General features: G+C 47.2%; 2 protein-coding genes across 5 annotated transcripts in view; one reads left to right on the forward strand and one right to left on the reverse strand.

Annotated features, from left to right (window-relative positions):
• stau2 (staufen double-stranded RNA binding protein 2) overlaps positions 1–10,468 on the forward strand; it is a 49,917-nt gene extending 39,449 nt beyond the window's left edge. For 2 of the 4 annotated variants that reach the window (XM_029146211.3, XM_055507764.1), the window contains exons 14-15: positions 7,947–8,012; positions 9,060–10,468. In XM_029146211.3, the coding sequence (XP_029002044.1) occupies positions 7,947–8,012; positions 9,060–9,095 (102 nt within the window). In that variant the 3' untranslated portion in view covers positions 9,096–10,468. Of the gene's footprint in view, positions 1–5,221; positions 5,335–7,619; positions 7,837–7,946; positions 8,013–9,059 lie in introns of all 4 variants that reach the window. The other 2 variants (XR_008694350.1, XR_008694349.1) reach the window with 2 other exon arrangements.
• A 2,024-nt stretch (positions 10,469–12,492) lies between these two features.
• Positions 12,493–20,867, reverse strand: rdh10a (retinol dehydrogenase 10a). The gene is made up of 6 exons (XM_029148451.3): positions 20,305–20,867; positions 19,761–19,996; positions 15,314–15,412; positions 14,297–14,442; positions 13,931–14,062; positions 12,493–13,838 (listed from the first exon to the last, which is right to left on the reverse strand). The coding sequence occupies exons 1-6, from the start codon at positions 20,588–20,590 to the stop codon at positions 13,715–13,717; spliced, it is 1,023 nt and encodes a 340-aa protein (XP_029004284.1). The 5' UTR covers positions 20,591–20,867; the 3' UTR covers positions 12,493–13,714.
• Between the last annotated feature and the right edge of the window lie 865 nt (positions 20,868–21,732).

Here is a 21,732-nt window from a genome sequence, read left to right on the forward strand (position 1 = left end):
CTGTGTATTGCAATGTGTTGATTTACCCTAAATGTTGGATGATTAGGCCTTGATTCTACTGCTATTGATGCCCTGTAATCTTTCATGCGAAGATAATCTTTCACACTGTGTTAAAGCAGGACTGTAGTTACTTTGGCAGAATGCTGTGATTTATTCTACATTCCTCCAAGTGACAGCACTAATGCAGCATAGTTACTATACAAACACTTGTTTTAGAGGCCGCTCCAGGAGAGGTCCTCTGTTTCTCTCTTCCCCCAAGTCTCTGTTTCTCTTCTCTGTCCATCTTCCTCTCGGTTATATCATACTCATCCCTGCACACACACATCGCCCTTGTTCTCGGTCCGTAAATGTGGAACCGTGTGAGCCTGCACCAAGACTTTGAAATGAGAAGTGGCTGGGACATCAGAGGACTCTGCCATTCAAAATGAAACCAGCTTGATTTATAAGAGAGCAAGGGCTGGGGTGTTGTTTCCAAAAGCACAGGAGGCCATGAGGTCCTCCATTAGTACCCTGACCCCTGTTTCATGGGACCAACCGCTGCACAGGACTAGATGAATGGATGGATCATATACATGGGGGACTTTTTTTACTTTAGAGAGTCTGCTATTTACATTTGTGCCTCAGTGAAAGCAGCAGAAATGAGAAACCCTACGTCGATCATTTGTCAGTGGCCTGTGGTGTCCTGACTTAAACATCTGCTGCTTGTACCTGATCCCTCACTCATTCCCGCCCCAGCTACCGCTTTTACGATTCTCCTCACAGTTTTACTGTCCACAATCTAGTTATCTGTGTCCTAATCACGTGTTAAAGGGCCTTCCTGGTGTCTCCTTTCCAAGTTATAAAATCTTGTCTAGACACTGCAGCAAAACGGTAGCGTTGGTTGAGGGTGACGGACTTGCCGTCAGAGGTTAGTGATGTTTGTAGGTACTGTGTGGTCAACAAATTATTGTATTTTTATACATTAGGTAAGCTTCCTTTCACAAATATTGAGATTAAAATACTATTAGAAAATGAAATAATGTGTCCAAGTCTCATGCAGTCTGGCCTCTGACATGTTTTAGAGTTTCACACTTCCTATGATTTGATAAGTTATCAAATAATTTGGCTGTAGCAAAAAAAACAAAGGTAAGATTTGGACAACTGTCAGCCTTGCCCTTCCTAAAGCCTTCTGACATTTACCGAGCTCAAAGCAGGTACAAGCCCACGGGACGAGCGAGTGGACTGTGAGAAACACACAGGAGGTGCTGGCAAAAGACAAACCTGCAAATCCCACATGAAGGCTCTGATTTATTGAATATTCTTGTGCCAAAACTAACATGGGCTCACAGTCGTAACACAAGTGGTGGCCGGTGTCGGTTGTAAATTCTGAATATGTTTAAACAATTCTTGTGAGAACATCTGGGCTTTAGGACTAGAACCTCTACACAAGCACATAGTCGGGTGTTGCCAGCTGGGTTCATCCAGTCATCATGACCAAATCTTTTAATTGGATGCATAATTATTATAGATGTGCCTGAGCCTTTATACTGTATGGTGTGGAAAAATCTGGGCTCTATTATGTCTTTAAATGTTTTTGTGTCCGGCTGAGGGGATCATGTTATGCTGCTTTCGTTTGACATGTGGGGCCCAGCGTGCCTGTGCCATTCTGTGTTTACTCACCACTTCAGCTCCTCTCTGTTTATCCTTGGCTCACGTTGCTGTTTGCAAACTCGATCTCTAACATGGCTTTGCTACACTTCCATTTTTTTTTTATGTTTATAAAAGCTTGTGTCAGACCGACCAACTTTATGGTTGCATTGTTGTAACGTTTAAAACGTGTTCATTTCCACATCCTGTACCATGTTTGGCCATGTTGGTGCCCTTGTCTGTTTGGAGGGGCTCGCCCAGCTCGACCTGACCCTTGATATGTAAGCATACTGGAATTTATTGTTTTCAGCAAACATGCCTTTATATATAATGTGTTTCTGCAGTGCAGAGTTAGTCACCATAGGAACATAGTAGGATTTTCATAACACGTCAGGGGCTCCCTGACACATAGTAGGCTCTCTATCGGCTCTTGTCACGCAGCGAGTAGCAGACCCATTCTCTATGTCTTGGAACGTAAGTAGACAAAACGTCCGTCCTATAGGTGCGGTAAGCATGCTGGGTAATAAGAAACAGTCACTGGCCCTGTGGGGATCCATAGCAAATCGTAGAGAGACAGTAAAAGGTGCTGAGGCTCTATGAGAGAGAGACGACATCTGTGCAATTCAAACCCTATTTTAGTGTCTATTAGTTACTCATTGATAGAAAAAAATCAACAACTTGATTCCAATTCCAGAGGACATACTGATCATTTTTGGATTTGAGACAGTGATGAGAAAAGAGAATTTGAAAGGATCCTGTGGTCAGTGTTTGACTCAAAGAGAAAGATTGTGTTGCAGTGACGAGAGAGTAAAAGAATGAGTAGGATGCCCCTTGGGACTGATGGCCATCTCCCTGCTGATAAGAGAGCGAGCGCCTGAAGGCTTTCTTTTCTTCCAAAAGCTTTGCACATCGCCCTCGGGGATATTTGAGTCTGATTGTTGATGACATTAGAAGCTTCTCCTACAATAAATAGGTCCATCACTGCAGGTGAAGATCAGGTGGTGTAACAGTGTTTGGGTGTCACTGGGGAAATGTGATTGAAGCAGTCAACAGTGCAACAGTAAGAAGGGTGTTTCCCCAATCGCCCACGATTACTTGTAACTATCCCAGACAGTGAGTCTTGACTGTGACATTTGACTTCCCCATATTTTTCCACAGCTTCTTTTACTCATTTGCATGTTAGCAAAGCTATAATTTCTGTTACAAGAAAAGCACAAGTTGTGAAACAAATAGTAACAGTTTGTTGCATGAGTCATGAAGTGATTCAATACTCAGGTTGCCTGGAATGGGAAGCATTTCAGCTTAGTCAGTGATCATGCTGGTGATTCGTCACTGGCCTTTGGGGTTGTTTTTCTCCAGTGTCTTCACAGGCGCTAGTCCCCTGCCTGATGCATTATTCATGCCCTATCTCTTAACTCGTGCTTTATTTGGTTACTGATGCATCTTTGGAATAACTTAGAAATACTGCAGCTGAACTGCTTCCCCTGAGTAACTTCCTCGTGACGAAAGGCTTCCATGTCGGTCAAAATGCCTCATCATCTGCAACACTGGTGAAAGGGAAAGTGTCAGTGTGTCCTTTCGCCACCTTTGATCCATGGTGACTTCTTGATTGCTTAAAGGTTTAAAAAAATGGATCTCTCACCGGCCTCATTATATAAGCAAGTTAAAAAGTAGTTTGGATTAATCATTTTCTGTATTAATTACCTAAAAATTATTTCCTCCCCAATAGTTTTCCTGTTGAGCCAATTACATTTTGTCTTCTCCCATTTTAATGAGGTGATGTTATCACATCTCAGTGATTAGGTTATTGCTGTGTTGCGCTAGCACTGTGTTATCATAGGGGCCGTCTCTGGCTGCATCTGCTTTTTCTCCAAGATGCTCTGCTGACAAGGCTGGAGTGTGGTATGCCGAGGTGCTTCTGCCCCTCGGCCTCTGCCCATATGTTTTGTATTACGCCCTAGGAGGTGCCATGCTCAGTAGCTCAGTTTTGGGGGGGGGTAAGGCAGGCCTCTTCAGCCTAAATGACGCATGACATGGCGCTGCGCCCCGGGCCCTTATTTATGGCTTCCCATGTCCGCAGAAGCTTCCCCCCATGGGGAGCCCTGCAGCAGTTAACCACGAACCTGGCTCAGCCAGCCTTCAGTGATCATCACAGACCTGGCAGACATACCAAAGAATATGAACGCTGTCCACCGTAAGACGTCTGATCGCTGTAATGTGCCAGCATGCACACATGACTGGGAAGTATGCAGAAATCAAATAGATTCCCTCCAGGGAAGTGTATTCAGCTGTACAACATCCCCAGATGCCACACTACGCAAGAAGCGAAGCGGCGCATGTGAAGGGAGGTATTAGCGCTATCGGGCCGCTGCCAGTAGCACACTGCCTCCTTTATCGGTGCCTCGGTGTGTAAGAGGATGTGAAATGTGAAGGTAGAGTGAGGAAGTGATTTTGTGAGAGCGTCCGAATAAATTTCCCTCTGTAGTTCCTCAAAAATCCATGTACATATCACACCGCATTAACAAACGGACAGTTACGCTGCCAGCAGCCGTGTACACACAGGTGCTTGAGCTACCGGGAAGGTTTCACTGATCTGCATCCAGGGTTTTGATGGGCTAGAAAGGAAAAGAAAAGGACTTCTGAAGAAATAAATGCCAAAGGATGGGAAGAAGTTAGCAAGTAGCTGACAAAAGGGGAAAAAAAAACAAGAAAAAACCCAATAGATAATCTTTAAAAGAATTTAAAGCACTTCAAAGGAAGATGTGACGTGATGGCATGGAAGTGACAACAGGGTTAACACAGGACAAAAAGGTAGCTTGGGTTTTCCTTTCCCTGGTTTCTCATATTTCTTTGTGCTTTGGGGAATTAGCGCAAAAAGAGAGAGCACTGTCAAGGTTTTATGTGGCCTTTTGAAAAGCGAACAAGCCCTCCGCTGAACAATATCTCCAGCCTCGGAACTTCTCTGACAACGGGCCACTCATCTTTCCGACTTCCCAGGTCCTGTCTGTAAAAGCGCCCTGTTTGAAACCCACTTGGCGTCATCGTTTAGTCTGGTGGCGACCCTCAGATCACCTTCATCAGCAGCCGTCGTGCATCCCCCTGCCTCGCGGCGGCTCGGAGCTGGAGACCCAGCTTTAATCATCCTCTTTCCAGTGTTGCTGGGACCCGACATAATTCACCCCAGCGTCGTCTGGAGTTGTGAGAGGAAACTGGTTGTGAAACTATTTTGTGGTTTGTGGAGTGGTACTTGGTAGAAGTGGAGAAATTACTCTCAACATATATTGCTCTCGTAAATACTTCCCCCTATAAGAGGTGCTGCTTATTTTTTTCTTGAGATGATGTGGCCCTACAGCCACATGTGTTAGACAATGGTGCCAGATCAAAGCAAAGATGGGAGACAGCCGCTAATAGTCTTGGGATGATCTTAAGAAATAGAGGAGGGGGTCACTTAGTCCGACTGGGCCTTACAGATCCAGAGAAAGTCCTGGGAATGTGTATCTGCTCGACAAAGACAGAAACACCACTGTACTCTTCAGACTGGGTCACTGGGTTAAACCTTAAGCTGATGTCTGTGCTTTCATCTGGCCTCCAACAGAGCAGAAGCAGAGTCTGACTGGATCAGGCCAAGACAACAGGCATGCTAGGCTGAAGGTTCCTTTTCTTCTACTACTCTGAAGATTCAGAGAGGGAGCAGAGAACAAGACACAAGTATGTGAGACTGAATGATGTGGTGGTGGTCTTCACTTCATTAGGACCTCCCTGGTGTCTTTGATGGCTGCTATGGGCCAGAGGTTGAAATGACAGAAGCTGGAGGCTGCTGTTCTTTCCTCTCGTAGGTTCTTATCCCACTAAACACTTCTTTTTCTGTTTCTATTCAGTGTTTCTCCCCTTCTTGATCTTTTTGTACACATTGTCTCCCCAGCTTCACATTCTCCACAACGTCTTTGTTACTCCTCTAGTAGCCAGTAGTTCGACAGTCAGAGCTGACATAGGGGTCTGATTTGTCAGGGTCAATGTGATCCAACGATCCATCAGGCCCATGTTGCGGACTCCTGGGGGAATTGGTCTTTGTTTGGCTAAGCCGCTGATGGAAGTGAAGACTCTGTCGGGAAAGCCATTAAGAGCGCAGCGGGCCCAGAAAAATGAGCCGCTCTTGTCACTCGGCATCAGGAGCTCAGCCATGGTCGCAGATCCTTCTCAGACACCATCACATTTGACCTATGTTTGTTCAGGCCTTTGAACTAGGGATGGCTAGATAGACAGATAAATGATACCATGTGTGAAGCGGCTGCAGGGTGCTTCACATACGCTCCCAGCCTTGGATTGATGGTGAGTGCTGACTTGTTATCTAAAATGGGGCAGGTGAATACAGAGTGATGAGGGGGATTTGACCAGTTGCCCCCCAGCCTGCTCAAGGAGCTCTGTTGGTCCGAGAATACGGTTTGCGAGGAATCCAAGTCTAGTATTCTAGTTCTTCTAATTTTTTACTTCGATCACGTTACAAGTTACCTGTTACATGGTTGCTGTAAGTGAAGCATTTTCAGGATCAGGTTAAATAGTCAAAAGATAACATTGGGGTTAAATGTTATTTATTATTTTTCCCTGCAAATTGTCTTGTTCTGTAGAATATGACATGCCTCCATCCTTCGTGCCCTGGCCTCAGACTAAACAAAATCTCCTGGTGTTGATGCATCAGCCTCTAATGACGGCCAATTTATCTCATTAGAAAAATAATGATTTTGCTGCCTGCCATTCCCACAGATAGGCCCAGTATTTGTCTTAGGCCCTGTGTCCATTGCTGGGCTGCTGAGTTCAGGGACTGGCTGCCCCTGTGCCTGCCTGTTGTATATCAGCAGTGCTGCCACCGTCAGGTCCCTGATTTACGGCTGTTTATCTGCAGTCACTCCCTCCTTCAACAGATGGGCTCTGGTTATTTACTCAAGAAGAGAAAAGTTCCAAACTGATTGAATAAATACTCCAAACGAGAGCCAATCATGGTTGCAATTACTATTTATTGGTACCTGTTTATCAGATGTGATTATTTGCCTAAATGAATCTTCAGGCTTCAGTCTTATCTAATTTTTCCACAGGCCGCTGCATATGTATAAAGACAGCTTGCAACGTCTCATATGAATCCCCTTGGATGTAATTTATGCTTATTAACAATGTAATTGAGAAAACTGTGTTCCTACCACCCTGTCACCTTAAATCTCTAAGCTCTAAGCTCTAAATCTCGCCGGCCATCAGATCTTCACCAGGAAAAACACATTGTGCCATAAATTGTCTGGAGCAGACTTAAGGGGGCTTGAGTTGATTTCGGAGTCTCTGGAGAAAAGCCTTAAAGTAATAACCTGACAGTATCAATTTTTCAAACCAGTCCAATTATTATTACTGCAGTTTTTTTTCTTACCTGTGAGCGTCACAGATCGTGTTTTCACTTTGATGGATACAAACCAGATATTGACCCTTGCACCCATTACTCATAAATTACAGTTCCTTGCTTATATTTTTTCTCGTAATGTTAAGCACTTTTAGAATGATATTAAATGTAAACATGTGACATCCTCCTCTGCATATTGCATTCCATATACACATTAATACAACATGTTCTGGGATTCAATTCATGGGTCAGTGGCCTTTATAATGAGGTAAACATACACATCCTCTGAGCAAAACCACTGCAGCACAGTAAAGCATGCAGTTTGTGTGAGCTACTGAATCCAGTGGCAACTGGGATGATTAGATAAGCTGTAAAACAATGAAATTTACACTTTCAGTTAAACAGTATTACCCAAGATCAGTGGGTTGTGTTGGATCCTACTTTAGCCAAAGCTCAATCATCCATTGAAAGTGTGAGCAAGAGCGGCTTTGTGCTGACTGTTTCCCCCTCGCAACCACAAATTGAGCTTAATGAGGTCATTATACAATTAAGTGTAAAAATGTTACACACACATTTGTTTATTTTCAATTACAGTCTTTTTTTTTTTTGTGAGGTCGGAGCTCGTACGTAATCCAGACCTGCTGCTAGTTGTTAGGCTGTGGTCGCGGAGGAGACAGATGTCACTCCGACTGACTTGGAAACATACAGAGCGAGGGAAACATAAAGTGGAAATGTTAACTCAGTAACACTAAATAAACAGTCGGAGAAGAAGGGGCCAAAGACAACAGAGAGAGAAGGGAAAGTGTCCTGCTGGCATCAGATTTCCCAGAGTAAGTGTTATTTGAAAAGCAGCTGAAGGGTGACACTCACTCTCCTCCCACTCGACGTCCCCCTCTCTCGCTCGCTCACTCAACCATCTGTTGTCCTCTCTCTTTCTCAGGCTGCTCTAAGTGCCTTGAAACAGCTGTCTGAGCAGGGACTGGACCCGGTGGACGGCCCCATCAAGGTACTGAGCCTGTGTTTCACTCACCGGTGGATGTTTAACCATTAATGAGTCAGTCGTGGTAGAGAGATGCATGGCTGGGAAAAAAACATGCTAACGCTAGATAGAGCTGCATTATCTAGGTTTATATCACAAAAAATGACCAGAATATTAAGATCTATATTTTGTTATCTTGATTGGTTAAAGTTCTTTCGAAGCCCACGCCCCTCGCCTCCCACACAGAGTTCCTTAGGAACACAGCAGTGGGCGTACATATTTACATACACTTCAGTCTGTCATAACTTGACACTTTGCATGATGGCTATCACCACATAACTGGACTCCCCCCTCCCCAAAGCCGTATCTTGTGTAGTATGAGGAAGGAAGGAGGATGGACGGCAGTGGGGAACGGAATGGGAAAGCAGGAACGCCATGGGGGTTTTTTAGAAACCAGGAAGGAAACAAACCACTGTCAGGCTTTTCTGCAGTGTTTTCATTGTAGGTGTGCCCTGGGAAAGACGGCTTGTCTTTCAGCCCTCCTGTCTTCTTCAGGTCAAACGAGGGAAGAAACAAAGAGAGGAAAGGCAGCTTAATTTACGTCACCATAAGAAGAGTAGGGCTGCAATTACACTTTCACCTGAACAGTTAATCACTCACTTCTCACTAGAATCTTTCCCCTCTCACTTGAACACTTATTAACTTACACATTCTTCCCACTGAGCTCCTCACACTGCTGGTATCGCTGTGTAAATCGGCTTTCCATGAAACTAGATGCCCTGCTTTTTCGCTGTGCCCCATCCAGATCTGGGCCTTTTGTAGTCGTTTCCGATAAAGCCCACAGAACAGGAGCCGCCGCTGATCTGTTAGTGCGAAACAGATTGAGGTCAAGGACTTGTTAAGTGCATGGAGTCACGCCACCTTCGTTCTCTCTGGAATGTTTCGTTTACGGGAATCGCCTATCTTGTTTTGGGAGAACTGCAACAAATTACCGTAGGCAGGAGTGATTGTTAACGACATCGCTCGAGTCCTTGGACAAAATCCACGCTAATGCCGTTTCATTTGTCTTTTCAGACCAGTGAACCATGTGGGAGGGAGGATGGACATTAAACAGACTAACTCAGGCACCACCACTCAGGTCTGCAAGGATTCAAAGGCTGTTGTCTAGGAGCTGACCACCCCGTATCCCACACTTTGGCGTGCACAAACCTGACAAGTCCCCCAATGACCACCCCGTCTCCCTAATATCCCACAGCGCCCCCCCCCTCACCCCACAATGGCCACTGTATCCTGCAAAACCTGCTAAAACATGCAATAGGGTGGATGTGCACCGAGAAATGACCGACTAAAACACCATTACCTGAGTCTATGTGAAGACAACTCTATCCTAACATGTTTATTGATTATTTCTGTCAAAATTTAGAGGACAAAAAAACTAATTACATACACACTAATGAGATAAATGCATGGTACTGTATGAAATTAAGGGAAATCCAAAGTGATAGACAATTTTCCCTTTGGATACATAAATGCCTCTTGGTATGGTTAAAACAAATATATTCATCATGCCATTTTAAAACAAAATAAACATTTTAGGGGAGAAACCAACTTGCGTACAGTAGCTTTTTTTTGGAGGGGATTCTGTTCTTGTTTATTTTATTTTTCTTTTGTTATTTTATTAATCTAACAATGCTTGAGTACTGTATTTAAAATTAACCAATGCCAGTGCTGTGAAAGTTGTAGTTGTTGTCTTCATATATAGTCACCATATGACATAAAAAAGAGTTCATCTATCTAAATGGATGTGTATGACTTGCATATTCCGGAAAATAACAGAAAAGTTTTTTTTTTCATGTGGACAAAAAGGACAAAACTGATGTTAGCAGTAATCACGAGAAGTCTCGACCGCACGGGAGGAAAAGCTGCCCCACGCTTCGGCTCCTGCAAGGTCTGCCTATCACATTTTAACGTGCCCCCCTCCCCCACACACACTGGCATAGCATCACTGGACCATCATCTATCCGCTGACAGAGGCGCGGGGGCCGTCACGGTGGCGCTTCCTCCCCCGGCGTCACCAGTGGCCGCGTTGTGGTGCACGTCTCCGCAGCCAGTGCACCCGTAACCGTGGAGTCCAGAGAGCTGGGAGCCCTCTCCCTTCCAGTGATTTTGTGTCAGCACGTCGTCCCCTCCCCCTTCCCCCCACAGTTTTGTCGATCACATCTACACCCATTGTGTGTGTTGTATTGACCTGCAAAGGCATCAACTGGGTGCTTTTAATGCCTGCGTTCTGGAGAGCATCCTTTGAGCAGAGGGGGAGCCTGCGCCTGATCCACAGGCTCCCTCCCACTAAAAGCCACTTTTGAGAGTCACTTTGTTCACTGACATTGAGGATGTGTCTTCTTCTTCGCTGTGTGTGCATTGTGTAAAGGCTGTTTCCGTTACTGAAATGCAGTAAAAACACCTCAGTTCATGTGGAAAAAAAATCTGTTGTTGTCTGGTTCTTTCACCAAAAAATGACACTTTGATGATGATGTAAATAAATCTTCTACATGAGAATGGAATGAACTGAAAATAGGGTGATCCTGGTAACACAATGCAAACAAACACTATCTTGTTAAGTATCTAGAAGTAGCTGAATATAGTTTTTAATCATCAGTGGATTCATTAGTGCTTCAACCTTTGACTTCCCGCTTCTCCACAGGATTCGTCGTATGACGACGGATCGTCTCTCTCTCTCTCCTGTTGCACCTCTGCCTCACCAGACTCTCACGGATGAGCGAGCGCCACAGCGGCCGCCGAATCCAGCCCCGCCGACTAATGGACTCAGCTGGCAGCTGCCGAGCCGCGCCGGGGCCGTTCACACGCATTTAGCAGCACATCTCAATTCCAGAAGCTTGTTCAGGTAGCGCGGGGCCGCGTTAGACCCAAGACAAATTGCTTTGCTCTGAGCAGCCAATATGGGAATATGCCCAAAATAGAACAAAATCAATGAGGCTGTGGAGCCTCTTTGCAAAAGTGAAATCCAGAGCCATTGATTTTCCTGGCTGAATTATGTCCCATTGACCCCTTAGAAGTCCTTTGAATTGCATCTATTTTAACAAGAGGGGGAAAACGAGGGGACTCCTATAGATGAGGAACGGATCAAGCCAAAATCCTAATAGGAGCAGTCGTCTCTCTCGGATCAGTCGACAGGACTATCTGCCCATCACGCAGCAGAACCTTTCTGAGCTGCTGCACATTGTTGCAGCTGACTTGCTGCCGATTGCTCGAAGCTGTCAGTAAACTTAGACCCGCATTGCCTCTGAGTGATTTCATCCAGGCCCTATTAGTCACGGCAGAGGAGTGGCGCTCGCTGCGGGCCGGAACAGACACCTCCACACTTCCATGTAATCCTCCGAGGACGTCGAAGAGGAACTTAAAGCAAGTGATCAGTGTCAGGAGGATGGGTGTATTCCCTGTCACTGGCCGGTTAATCAATTTGTTCTGTGGAGAAATGAGTGACTGGATGTGGACGGAGTTCCTCTAACTCCCATGCTGGTCCCATCCGCGTTTTATTTCAGCATAGAGAATTTTTGGAGGTAAAAATTGTCGGATCTGAATTAGCTGAAGAAAGAAACCTGAACGTCTGAGACGAGACTCCTAAAGCGTTGAGGCTTTGAACACATGTTGTTTGGGTGACCCAGATTTACACAAAGCTCGAGCTTCAGACTCATGACTGCGGTGTTCTTTTTCGTTTGCTTCCAGGAAAAGACCAGACACTAAACACTGTGTTCGCATGTTCTTTTCCAATTACATTTTCAGTGAGTTATTAAATTATTGAATGTTCCCCTGGGCTTATGTTGCTGATTTACACAAGATGTTTGTGTATATTTAAAACTTCCGTCCACTCAGATTATTTTCTGCAGATTTATGTTACATCACTTGACCTTTAAAGTTTGACCCTAGAACGCTTTTATCCATTTTTTTATTTTCTTTCTTTTTTTAAAGGAAAAAAGAACAGGTGGACACAAATAACCCCAACATACGTGACCTACAGCCTGGCTTCAGGCCGGAGTGCACACGATTCCACAGTTTGAGCATGTGAGTCCTAATGTGATATTTTTCTGGCACTACTTAGGAAATTAGGGATTTTATTTTATCTTCGCTTTGAGGAAGTAAAAGGTCGGGGTCGGCTACAGAACAGCTCCAGTAGAAAAGGGGAGGAATTTAATTAAGGTTCCCAGCTTCCTTTACCCAGAGCAGTTCTAAAATCAGTCTGTGTGGAGATGAATGAGGTAAGATTTGTTATCTGATTGTGGTCTACATGATATTTACTCACAAATATCTCTTGCCTTGTTCAGCTGACACCCGTATCTGAAGGCTGTTGACTCAGAGGGCACAGCATGAATACAGATGTGTTTCTATAGAGTAATTGTGTGTGTGTGTTTGATTTAATTAAGATTATAGCATCACAATAAAGGGAAGCTTTATGGTTAGATAATGGCCTATATAATAAAGACAGACCATGTAATAATCTAAATCACTTTATTAATTTAAGTTAGGTAGACACACTAAACACTGGAAACATATCTGCTCTGCCATGGAGCGGTCTTCAGAAAAAAAGAGGCTTATGTTATACTGTCAAATAAAAAAGGCAAAAATGAAGAGGTAGAGAATTTAGGCTCATCGCTGTGGCTGAAGGAACGACGCCTGTAGGAATGTAGGTTTAGAAAATATTCAGAGAACAAAGTGGAGAGTTGTTTTGGGATCCTGGCGCATTCACAACATTTAAACGCTTACATCTCACTTTAACTGGACGCCAGAATTTAAGTGACTTTGGAAAGAAAAGAAATTAAAAGAAAAGAAAAAAGAAAAATAGTGTTTCCTTTAAACAAACCAACCCGACAGTCTTGTGATGGTTGTTCACCTGCAGTTACAGCTTTTCTCTGGTTTTCAAACAAAGCAGAACATGAACATCACCAATTTTAAAACAAAAGAGAGACAAAAACTCATTCCCCCTTTTTCTCCCAAAGCGGAGCGTTCGGACTGTGATACGAATGCTGGTTGAACCCAGGACATTGGCCCATTCACTCACATTCACTGTAGACCTGGTCAATGCAGGTCCAACGAAACGGGACCATTAAGGGACATTCAGCTGGAAATAGACGGTCCCATAAAGACGTCGTTATTAACAAGTATGTGGTAACATTACCTTCCTTTATTATTCTTTTTTAAATGTCCATGTTAAACTGCAGACCAATGTCCTGAGTGTGGGAGACGCTTGGTTTAAGATGAGTTGAACCTTTCTACACAGAACGCTGGCAGTAGAGAGAAGAATCTGAAATTACAGTGCATGTCTACAAAAACAAAAGTGGAAGAATAGTTTTACTGTTTGTACAGTAACATACTGTATATTTTCACAATGACACTAAGGCTGGTGACTACATTATGTAAATAGAATTAATTGATACCTTTTCTGTATGATTTCAAAACTAGTGACACAGTATATAGATGTTTTTATTTAACAAACTTAAAAAAAAAAAACACACAAACAAAAAGTCAAATAAATCCTTTGTGTAGTACACAGCTTTCCTTGTCCCAGAGGAACAATATGGTAAACCTTTGCATTTGCTCAATGCAAGTGCACCAGTCTAGAATCAGTCCCGTTTTCCTTCCTCCGTGTTGGCTCTCAGTGGTTTAGTCGCTCCTGCAGGTTCATGTACCTCCGCTGACGGTGCAAACAGCGCCCCCTAGATCCCGTTCTTTGCCTCGTTGTTGTTCATGGCCTCCTTTCGCTGAGCTAGGAAGGGGTACATGCACTTGTCTGCCCCCAGGAACCGGTACATGCACACGATGGCCTCGAAGGGGAGGATGCTGCGGGGAGACGGAGGGTCAGCGAGACGGCACGCGAGGGGTCTCCGGTAAAGCTTAGTGAGGAAAGAAGAACGTAGATGCAGGCAGCTCACCTTTTCATGAAGTTGACCATATAGACGATGCGAGGCGTACAGATCATGGGCTGGTCGGTGAGAATGGCTCTCATGGCCTGTTTCACACAGAACTCTGGCTTCAAGGGAGGCAGAAACGGCTCGATCTCCTTCCTGTGTGGAAAGAAACACAGTTGCAGAGACGTGAGCAGATGAGAGTTAGCCAGAAAGGCCGATCATTCAGTGGCAGGGAAGGAGAGTCATCCCTGATGCACCTGTGTGTGACTGATAATGTCCAAAGCATCAGCTGCAGCTTTGAAGTTTAAAAAGGTGTTTGTGAGGCAGGTTTTATATGGTGCAAATTACAGATGACAAACTCATCCCAGTGCCGGGCGTGAGGAGGCGGACCTTATCCTGCAGCCTTTGAACATGCCCGTGTCCACGAGGTAAGGACACACCAGGGTCATGTTGATGCCGTCCTTCTCGGAGGCCTTCAGCTCGTGGCTCAGAGACTCGTGGAACCCGATGGCACCGAACTTGCTGGCGCAGTAATCCTGAGGGAATGGAGGGAGAACATGTTCATTTAGGAAACCATCCAGGAACCGCAGAGCAGAGCAGCAAACACGCCCCGGGGGCACGCGGGTCTGATTTAATGACACGGCCACAGAACCAGACCGGGCCCGAGCGCGGCCCGACGCTTTCATTGTTACTCTCCCCCCGTGTAGCGGGAGACCACTCTGCATGGCAGGAAGGGTTTGATGTGGCTCACAGGGGAAATATTCTTAAACTTTAAAAAAAAAGCGGCTCAGGCAAATACAGATGCGTGTTGGTAAACACAGCAGATAAAGAGGCTGAACCCTCGTGACCCAAAGTTAATGTGCACGTATGAAATCATTCAAAGCCTTTCGAAGAACCACAACAGGCTAAAAACTCTCCTGATGTGCAGCTATAAAAGCAACAACACTGCTCAAGTCTGTTGATAGAGAATAAAAATATTCTGCAACAAAAAATAAACACCCTGTACAGAAAAAAAAAAAAAAAAAAAAATCATAGGACGGAAACCAAAACCTTATCCATTCAAAGCTGCTGTGAGCTGAATACTGAGCACCAAGTTGCTCACAAAGCAGTGATGAAGATATCTCTGTCCCTCAGGGAGCTGTCGGCTTATTCTGGCCTCGCCACCAAAGCCCAATAGGGCCCCCCACCAACACACCCACTGTGGCACATAGAGGAATCCATGAGAGGCTCCCCAGTGCTCATCTGTGTCTCTTAATTTAACGGGTTGGGGGACAACCACAGAAAGGGGGCCTAACCTCCCCCGGCCCAGCGTGCTAGCTGGCGCGCGGTCCACTTTGGGGGAAAAGCGCTGGTTTTGGATGGTGGGAATGACTGGGATGTGTATGCGTCGCTGTGTATGATACCAACCTCCACTCCAGCTGTGCTGAATAAACCCAGGGAGCTGGCAACAGTTACAATGTGACCGTGATTCAGCTCCAGCATCTTGGGGAGAAACGCCTTGGTGGTCTGCGGGGGGGGGGGGACAGAAGGGCAGAAAAAAGAAAGGAAAAGAGAGGAAGGTTAGTTCACTTGTGCAGTTTGTCTGTGCCAAAGCCCTTTGATCCTCTCTGCCTCCCTCCCGTCCCCGTGTTTCTCCCTCTTCTCCATGGTGACGCAGAGCGAGGCCCGTGAATGAGGAATCATACCAGCCATAAAAAAATAAATAACAATCAAACGCAACACTGACATTGCGCCATGTTTTTCTATGGATGCAGGCATCAAACGCTGAGACAGGACCAGGATTTCTCCAGGTGTGTAGGAGTGTGTGTGTGTGGGTGTGTGTGCTGCTGTACAAGCGGCTCTTTCCCACACAGATCTGGTGCCCGTCGTCGGGCCCGGCTCTAAAGACCCGATGACAACCCCAATCACAGGCCTCCGTTCCCTCAGCGTTCCCCACAATATGGGCTTCCCACCCGGCCTCGCGCCCTGCCCGGGCAGCAGCCAGCGGGACAATGGCCGGCGTGAAAGAGCTTCACCGGAGGCTCGGCCGGAGCGGACTGGACCGGAACCCCGTGGGTCCGGTCCACGTCCCGCTCGTCTGCCGCGGACACAGTATGAGCCAATTAGCAGGTGTGACATGCGACGGCTGCGGTAGGAACCGGCCAATCACTGGCCCAGCAGGAGGTCCGAGAACGAGCCCCCGGCCTTTTGTTTCGGAGCAGAGCGAGACCCATTTAAATTTAAAGTGCACCGCTGCCGTGAAGAACAATACGTGTGGCCTGGCACCGAGGTCAGCATTATTTAAAAGGAACATTTTGACATCATTGTGTTTTGGAATCCTGGTTAGTATTTGAAAGCCCCTTGACATTTTCATCCCCCGTAATAACTTTGTGGTCATAAAAATGAAACGTAACGTAAGCCTCACCGGGAACCATTCGGCCTCTTTTGTAAACATTTGCTTGGGGGGGGGGGGTTCCGAGCCAGAAACGGAATGGTACCACGTGCTACAGCCGCGAAACCATCGCAGGGGGAGGAAAAGCCTCGTTAAACGCGCTCCCAGAGCTCGGCGCGCGAGTCTCCTCTGCGTCGGGGTTTCACTCTCCTTTAAAAAGTCCGATCTGTGCAGCGGAGGAGGAGGACGACGTCATCCGCCCGCTGACGTACAGTAGAAACGATCTTCCCGAGCACATCCATCTTTTAAAAAAAAAGTTGCTGCAACGACTTATTAAAATGATGGGGCCCAACGTGAGGGGAGCGGGGGAACGCGAGGCCTGGGCAAACGCTGAGAGGCCTCTGAGCCAGAATGGCAGCGGCCGAGGGAGGGAGTTGCGTGCAAATGAAGCATTAACCTAAGATATGCCCCTACCTGACTTCAGCCAAGCTTCCCCCACTCCCACACCAGCTTTCAGAGAGCAGAGACCTGATCTGGCTCTGCACTCCATGCGTGACGCCAACACACACGCACACACACGGACACACAGTGTTAGTGTTGCGAAAAGGGTTTGAACCCATGGAGGAAAGGCTGGTTCCTCGGACTGGACGCAACTGGGACGTCCCGTCTCCCTCTCTCGCTCGCCCGCCCTCTCGCCATGTCCTGCTCCTCATTGCAGCCCTGGCATGTGGGTATGACCCGCGCTGACCCCTCAGACACGAAATGTGTGAAGGCAACCAGGCGCTCGTGTCTTACAGAGCTGCTGTAATTGGGTCTCAACGCTCCCTCGTTCCGCTAAATTACCCGCTGACACAGCCAGGCCTCCTTGGCCTATGTGGGGGTGCGCTGCCCGCTGCACCCCCTAATTGGTGCGTGCCTCTAGGAGAAATTAAGCCACACAAGCTCCTTGCAGCTGGGGTGTCAGGCTGCATTAGTGCTAGCGTCTGACCAAAAGGAATATGAACAAAATATTGGCCCGCGCGTACGGCCAGATGGCCATTTATTGGGGACTTTCCCCCGGAGGAGCGAGCGAAGAGAGAGCGAGCGGGAGGCAGGGGACGAGAAGGGATGAGAGGGGGCCGAGCCAGAGGCACAAAGAGCGGGCCCCGACCTTGGGGGAGCAGGTACGGAGTGGGTCGGCGTGGGCGGCGCCCGCCGGGCCCCACAGGTGCAGCGGTCCTGGGGAGGGGGCCCGTAGGAACCCAGTGGGGTAGGAGCCTTCTGCCTGGCTGCCCCCTTTCTCTGCTGCAGCAGGAATGCAGCCTGCGGAACTTGGCTCCTGTCGCCTGGCATCTTGTCAAGCTGATCCACAGACAAGAAACCAATTGTCAGATAAAGTGGGTCAGCAGCAGCTTACCATTACCCTCTCGCTTCGCCTGCAGATGGGACAGCGCTGCCCTGCACCCCCCCCCTCCCTCTTTCTCCTGCTCTTTTCCCGCCATGTCAGCGTCCGGCGCTCCGAGCTTTCATGTGGTCGCGGCCGAGAGGTAGGATTTCCACAGGCCACTTATTGTCCGTGAGCCACCTGTTGGATAACCAGCTCAAGATGCTGAGGCCAATTTCCTCTCATGTCATCCCACTAGACGCGTGCTAATCCTCAAACAAGCTCGCGTGACACGCCAGTTACCAGCTGGACTAATGGAAGCATCAGACAGATTCAAAGTGATGACCTCCCGTCTCATAAAAGGGACTGAATCATAGTTATGCAGCGTGTGTGTGCGTGTGTGTGTGTGTGTGTGTGTGTGTGTGTGGCAGAGCTGCACAACTGGCTGCTTCTGACTCCCATGCAGCTGCACATCAGGTCGGGAGGAGTCATAGATGCCTGTGGAAGGAGGCACGTTCCCCCAGAGACATTTACGCGAGACGGAGGTTTCAAGGTGGATGATGCTTTCGGACGTCTCCCACAATAATGAAGCATTTCAAACTTTCAAAATTTTATATTATATATAAATTTTCTTCATTTCTAAAAATAAGTCTTTTGTAAAAAAAAAAAAAAAACCCATTGATTGTGAGCATTGTGTAAAAACAAATAATCTACCTCAACAGGTTCCAACTTCCGCACGAAGCTTTGCATGACTCAGCCTTGAGCGGAACGTATTTGTCGAGTCATGAACCACAAGCATTTTAAAGGCTGTCATTCAGAAAGATGAAAGGCTGAATCAAAGGTTTGTGCGACGTGCCACCTGCATGCAACCAGCGACGGTGCCCTGTTTGTGCGAGGCAGGACAGGGGACAGGCCCCTGTTAGTCTAAGCTCCATTCATCTCGCTTGTGTCTTTAATGAACCGCATCTTCCATTTTGGCTGTCGCCATTCATTAGGTCCTCCTTTCATCTGGTCGCCCCCCCAATGCCACCACCGCTGCCACCACCACCACCACTAAAGAAACCGTGCTCTCCGCTGAATGTGGGAGAAGACAAACACACACTCCTATTAGGGATCTAAATCTGCCACCCAACCACTGGATCCTGCCTCCAAATGCATGTGAAAGAGCAGGGCGGCGCGCGCATAGCTGAACGGGGGGGGGGGGGGGGGTCCATTTAGGTGGAAATGCATAACCTGTCTGACTGACAACACCAGATCTCCTCACACGCGCTTAGGGAGCTTCAAACCGCTGGTTTCATGGGGGGGGGGGGGGGGTCAGCCAAGGCCAAAGACTTCAAATTAACAGCATCTGCTTCATGTGCAAAACACAATCAAGCCGTACTTTTAGTCTTTGCTGCAACTCTAAACTAATTTGTGGAACCACACCAGTACTGAACCGAGCGGTGCAATCAGTTCTGATGGGATTGAGGGAGCAGCGCTTAATGCACTCACCTCTCAATCTGATCACCAGGGTGACTGCCCCCATGGGATTATTTAATTCCTGTTGCATGTGTTTGGTGGTAAACCTGCGTCAGGCCGCGTCCTGTTTAACGCCGCGGTTAATGTTTACTCAACAGGCAGCGTGTTCCCTCCGCCGGGTGCGCGTACCCTTTTAGATAAGCACTCGCACCGAAAGGCCCGAGGCACCGGGCCAGGGGAAAATGTGATACACAACAAATCACCGCCCGCCTGCCAGCGAAATGTGGCGAGCTGATCCGAGACAGATCCAAGCCGCACGGAGCGCCCTGCTTCCATCACGCAAGTCTGACTTGTGCACAGACAGACAGACAGACAGACAGACAGACAGACAGACAGACAGACAGACAGACACAAATTCTAACCTTAGTCCTAAAATCACATCTTGACCCTCAAAAAGGCCTTTAATGTTGTGCGGCCCCAGAAGTGACCACTTTGGTAGAAAGGATTTTGGGCTCACTCTGACGCGCGCACACACACACACACACACACACACACACACACACACACACACACACACACACACACACACACACACACACACACACACACACACACACCACACACACACACACACACACACACACCACTTTGCTCCAACTCACCCAGAAGTGCGCGTGGCAGTTGACCACCATGGTGCGCTCGATCAGCTCGTCGGGGCACTCCAGCAGGTGGTGGCCGGACACCACGCCGGCGTTGTTTATCAGTATGTCCACCTCTCCCACCTCGCGACGCACCTTCTCAGCGGTGGAATACACGCTCTCCCGCTTCCCGACGTCGCACACGTAGGTGTAGACCTGTGGCTGGCAAGGAGGCACTTCCTCCACCCCTCCGACAGGTCCTGCAGGGAAGAGAGATGGAAGCTGGTCAGACTAATAACCGTTGGTTCCGCTTCTGCTAATAATCACATTATTCTAAGACATTCATTACGTGGTGGTCAAATCAACAAATGTCTGGCATTTAAACTTTGTGCAAAACGCCTCAGACGCGCAGCCTCTTCCTCCATGTGTCTGTCATCTGAGTCCATTGTGTTCATTGTAACACTTTGTCTTTGCGTTGCCAACGCAGCAACCAAACAATCGCACGGCAACCGAGAGAAACGCAAGAGTGCCCTAAAAGCGGGCGGCAAACATGGAAAGTTGGATTTACCGTCTTGGGTTACCGGAGTGTCAAGTTCATGGTAAATCTGTCGCACCATCTCCGCAGTCTCCTCGTTGCTTTGGCTGTTTATGTCCCACAACACCAGGATGGCTCGTCTGCGGGCGAACTCCTTGGCAAAGAGCCGCCCGAGACCGCCTCCAGCCCCGGTAATCACGCACACCTGTCCGGTCACGCTCTTCTCCTTGGGCCGCACGACCCACTTCGCCCCGGCGGTCACAAAGGCCCAGAGCACCTTCAGGATGACCACGAAGAACTCCGCGATGATGATCACCATCTTCACCGGGCGTTCGATCGGCTGCAACGAGAAGCGGGAGACGCGCACGGAAACGCGGGGACGGCTCCTTCGTGCGACCCGGCTGCAGCGGAGCGGAGCGGGGGCTACGCCGACAAAGTTGGTGGCGAGAGAGAGAGCGAGAGAGAAGCGGGACCGCAACTTGTGAGTGTCCGAGTCCAGCTGCCACTAAACCACACGGCTGCGGTGCGTAATGGACAGAGAGGCTGCTACGCGCTGCTGCTGCTGCTGCTGCTGCTGCGTCCCACTTCCTTCACCGCTCCCTCACTCGGCTCATCCTCAGCTGCATCTCACTCGGTATTTATTTAGTCCTCCCATCAATGCCGGGCCCAATAGGGCTGAGACTTGAGCGCCTGTCAGAATGAAGCGCCAGGTCTATACACTACATGTGCATGATGTAACATAATAGCCCCCCCCCCCAATTCACTATCCCAGAGGAAGAACAGTAATTAAGTTTGCGTGCCGGTTTAAAAGCTGTGAGTCTTTTGTTCTTATGTGTAATCAGAAAACATGCGCTACATATTTGAATTATGTCAAATTAAATGTATCAATTGGTCTTATTTCTAAACTTTCGATTATGAATACTGTTGTGTATTTTATCTACACACGTGTAATGTCTATCAATCAGAAGTGATTGAAAAAAATGGTATGTATGGCCCGCAGCTATTTACTGACAGTGATCAACTGTGATCTACGTAGATCATACAGGTAGATCATATTCTATATTCTTATTATGCAGAGTGAAAGTGACTCTGCAATACGCACCCCCATAAACGCACGTTAAAGGACTGGTTAATAGCAACCCTTATATAAAATGTATATGCATATATGCTTTCAATGAAAAACGCTGGTGACCATTTTTAATTACTATATCTGGATGTACCTTAACAACTCTATATGTGGAAGCCTATATTTTTACCTGCACCCACTAGACCTTTATACAACAAACTTTGCATTAAAGAGATTTCCCAAACGCAACCTACTCAAATACATTCATACATTTATTCTATAAATTCTATACACATTTTAATATAAGTATATTGTATTTTTACTTGTTTTCGTTGCTGTGATGCTGTGCACATCACGTTGCATTTTTACAGCCTGATCTGGACGAGATGCCCCCG

The sequence above is a fragment of the Betta splendens genome, chromosome 4, assembly GCF_900634795.4.
Source record: "Betta splendens chromosome 4, fBetSpl5.4, whole genome shotgun sequence".
Classification (NCBI taxonomy): domain Eukaryota; kingdom Metazoa; phylum Chordata; class Actinopteri; order Anabantiformes; family Osphronemidae; genus Betta; species Betta splendens.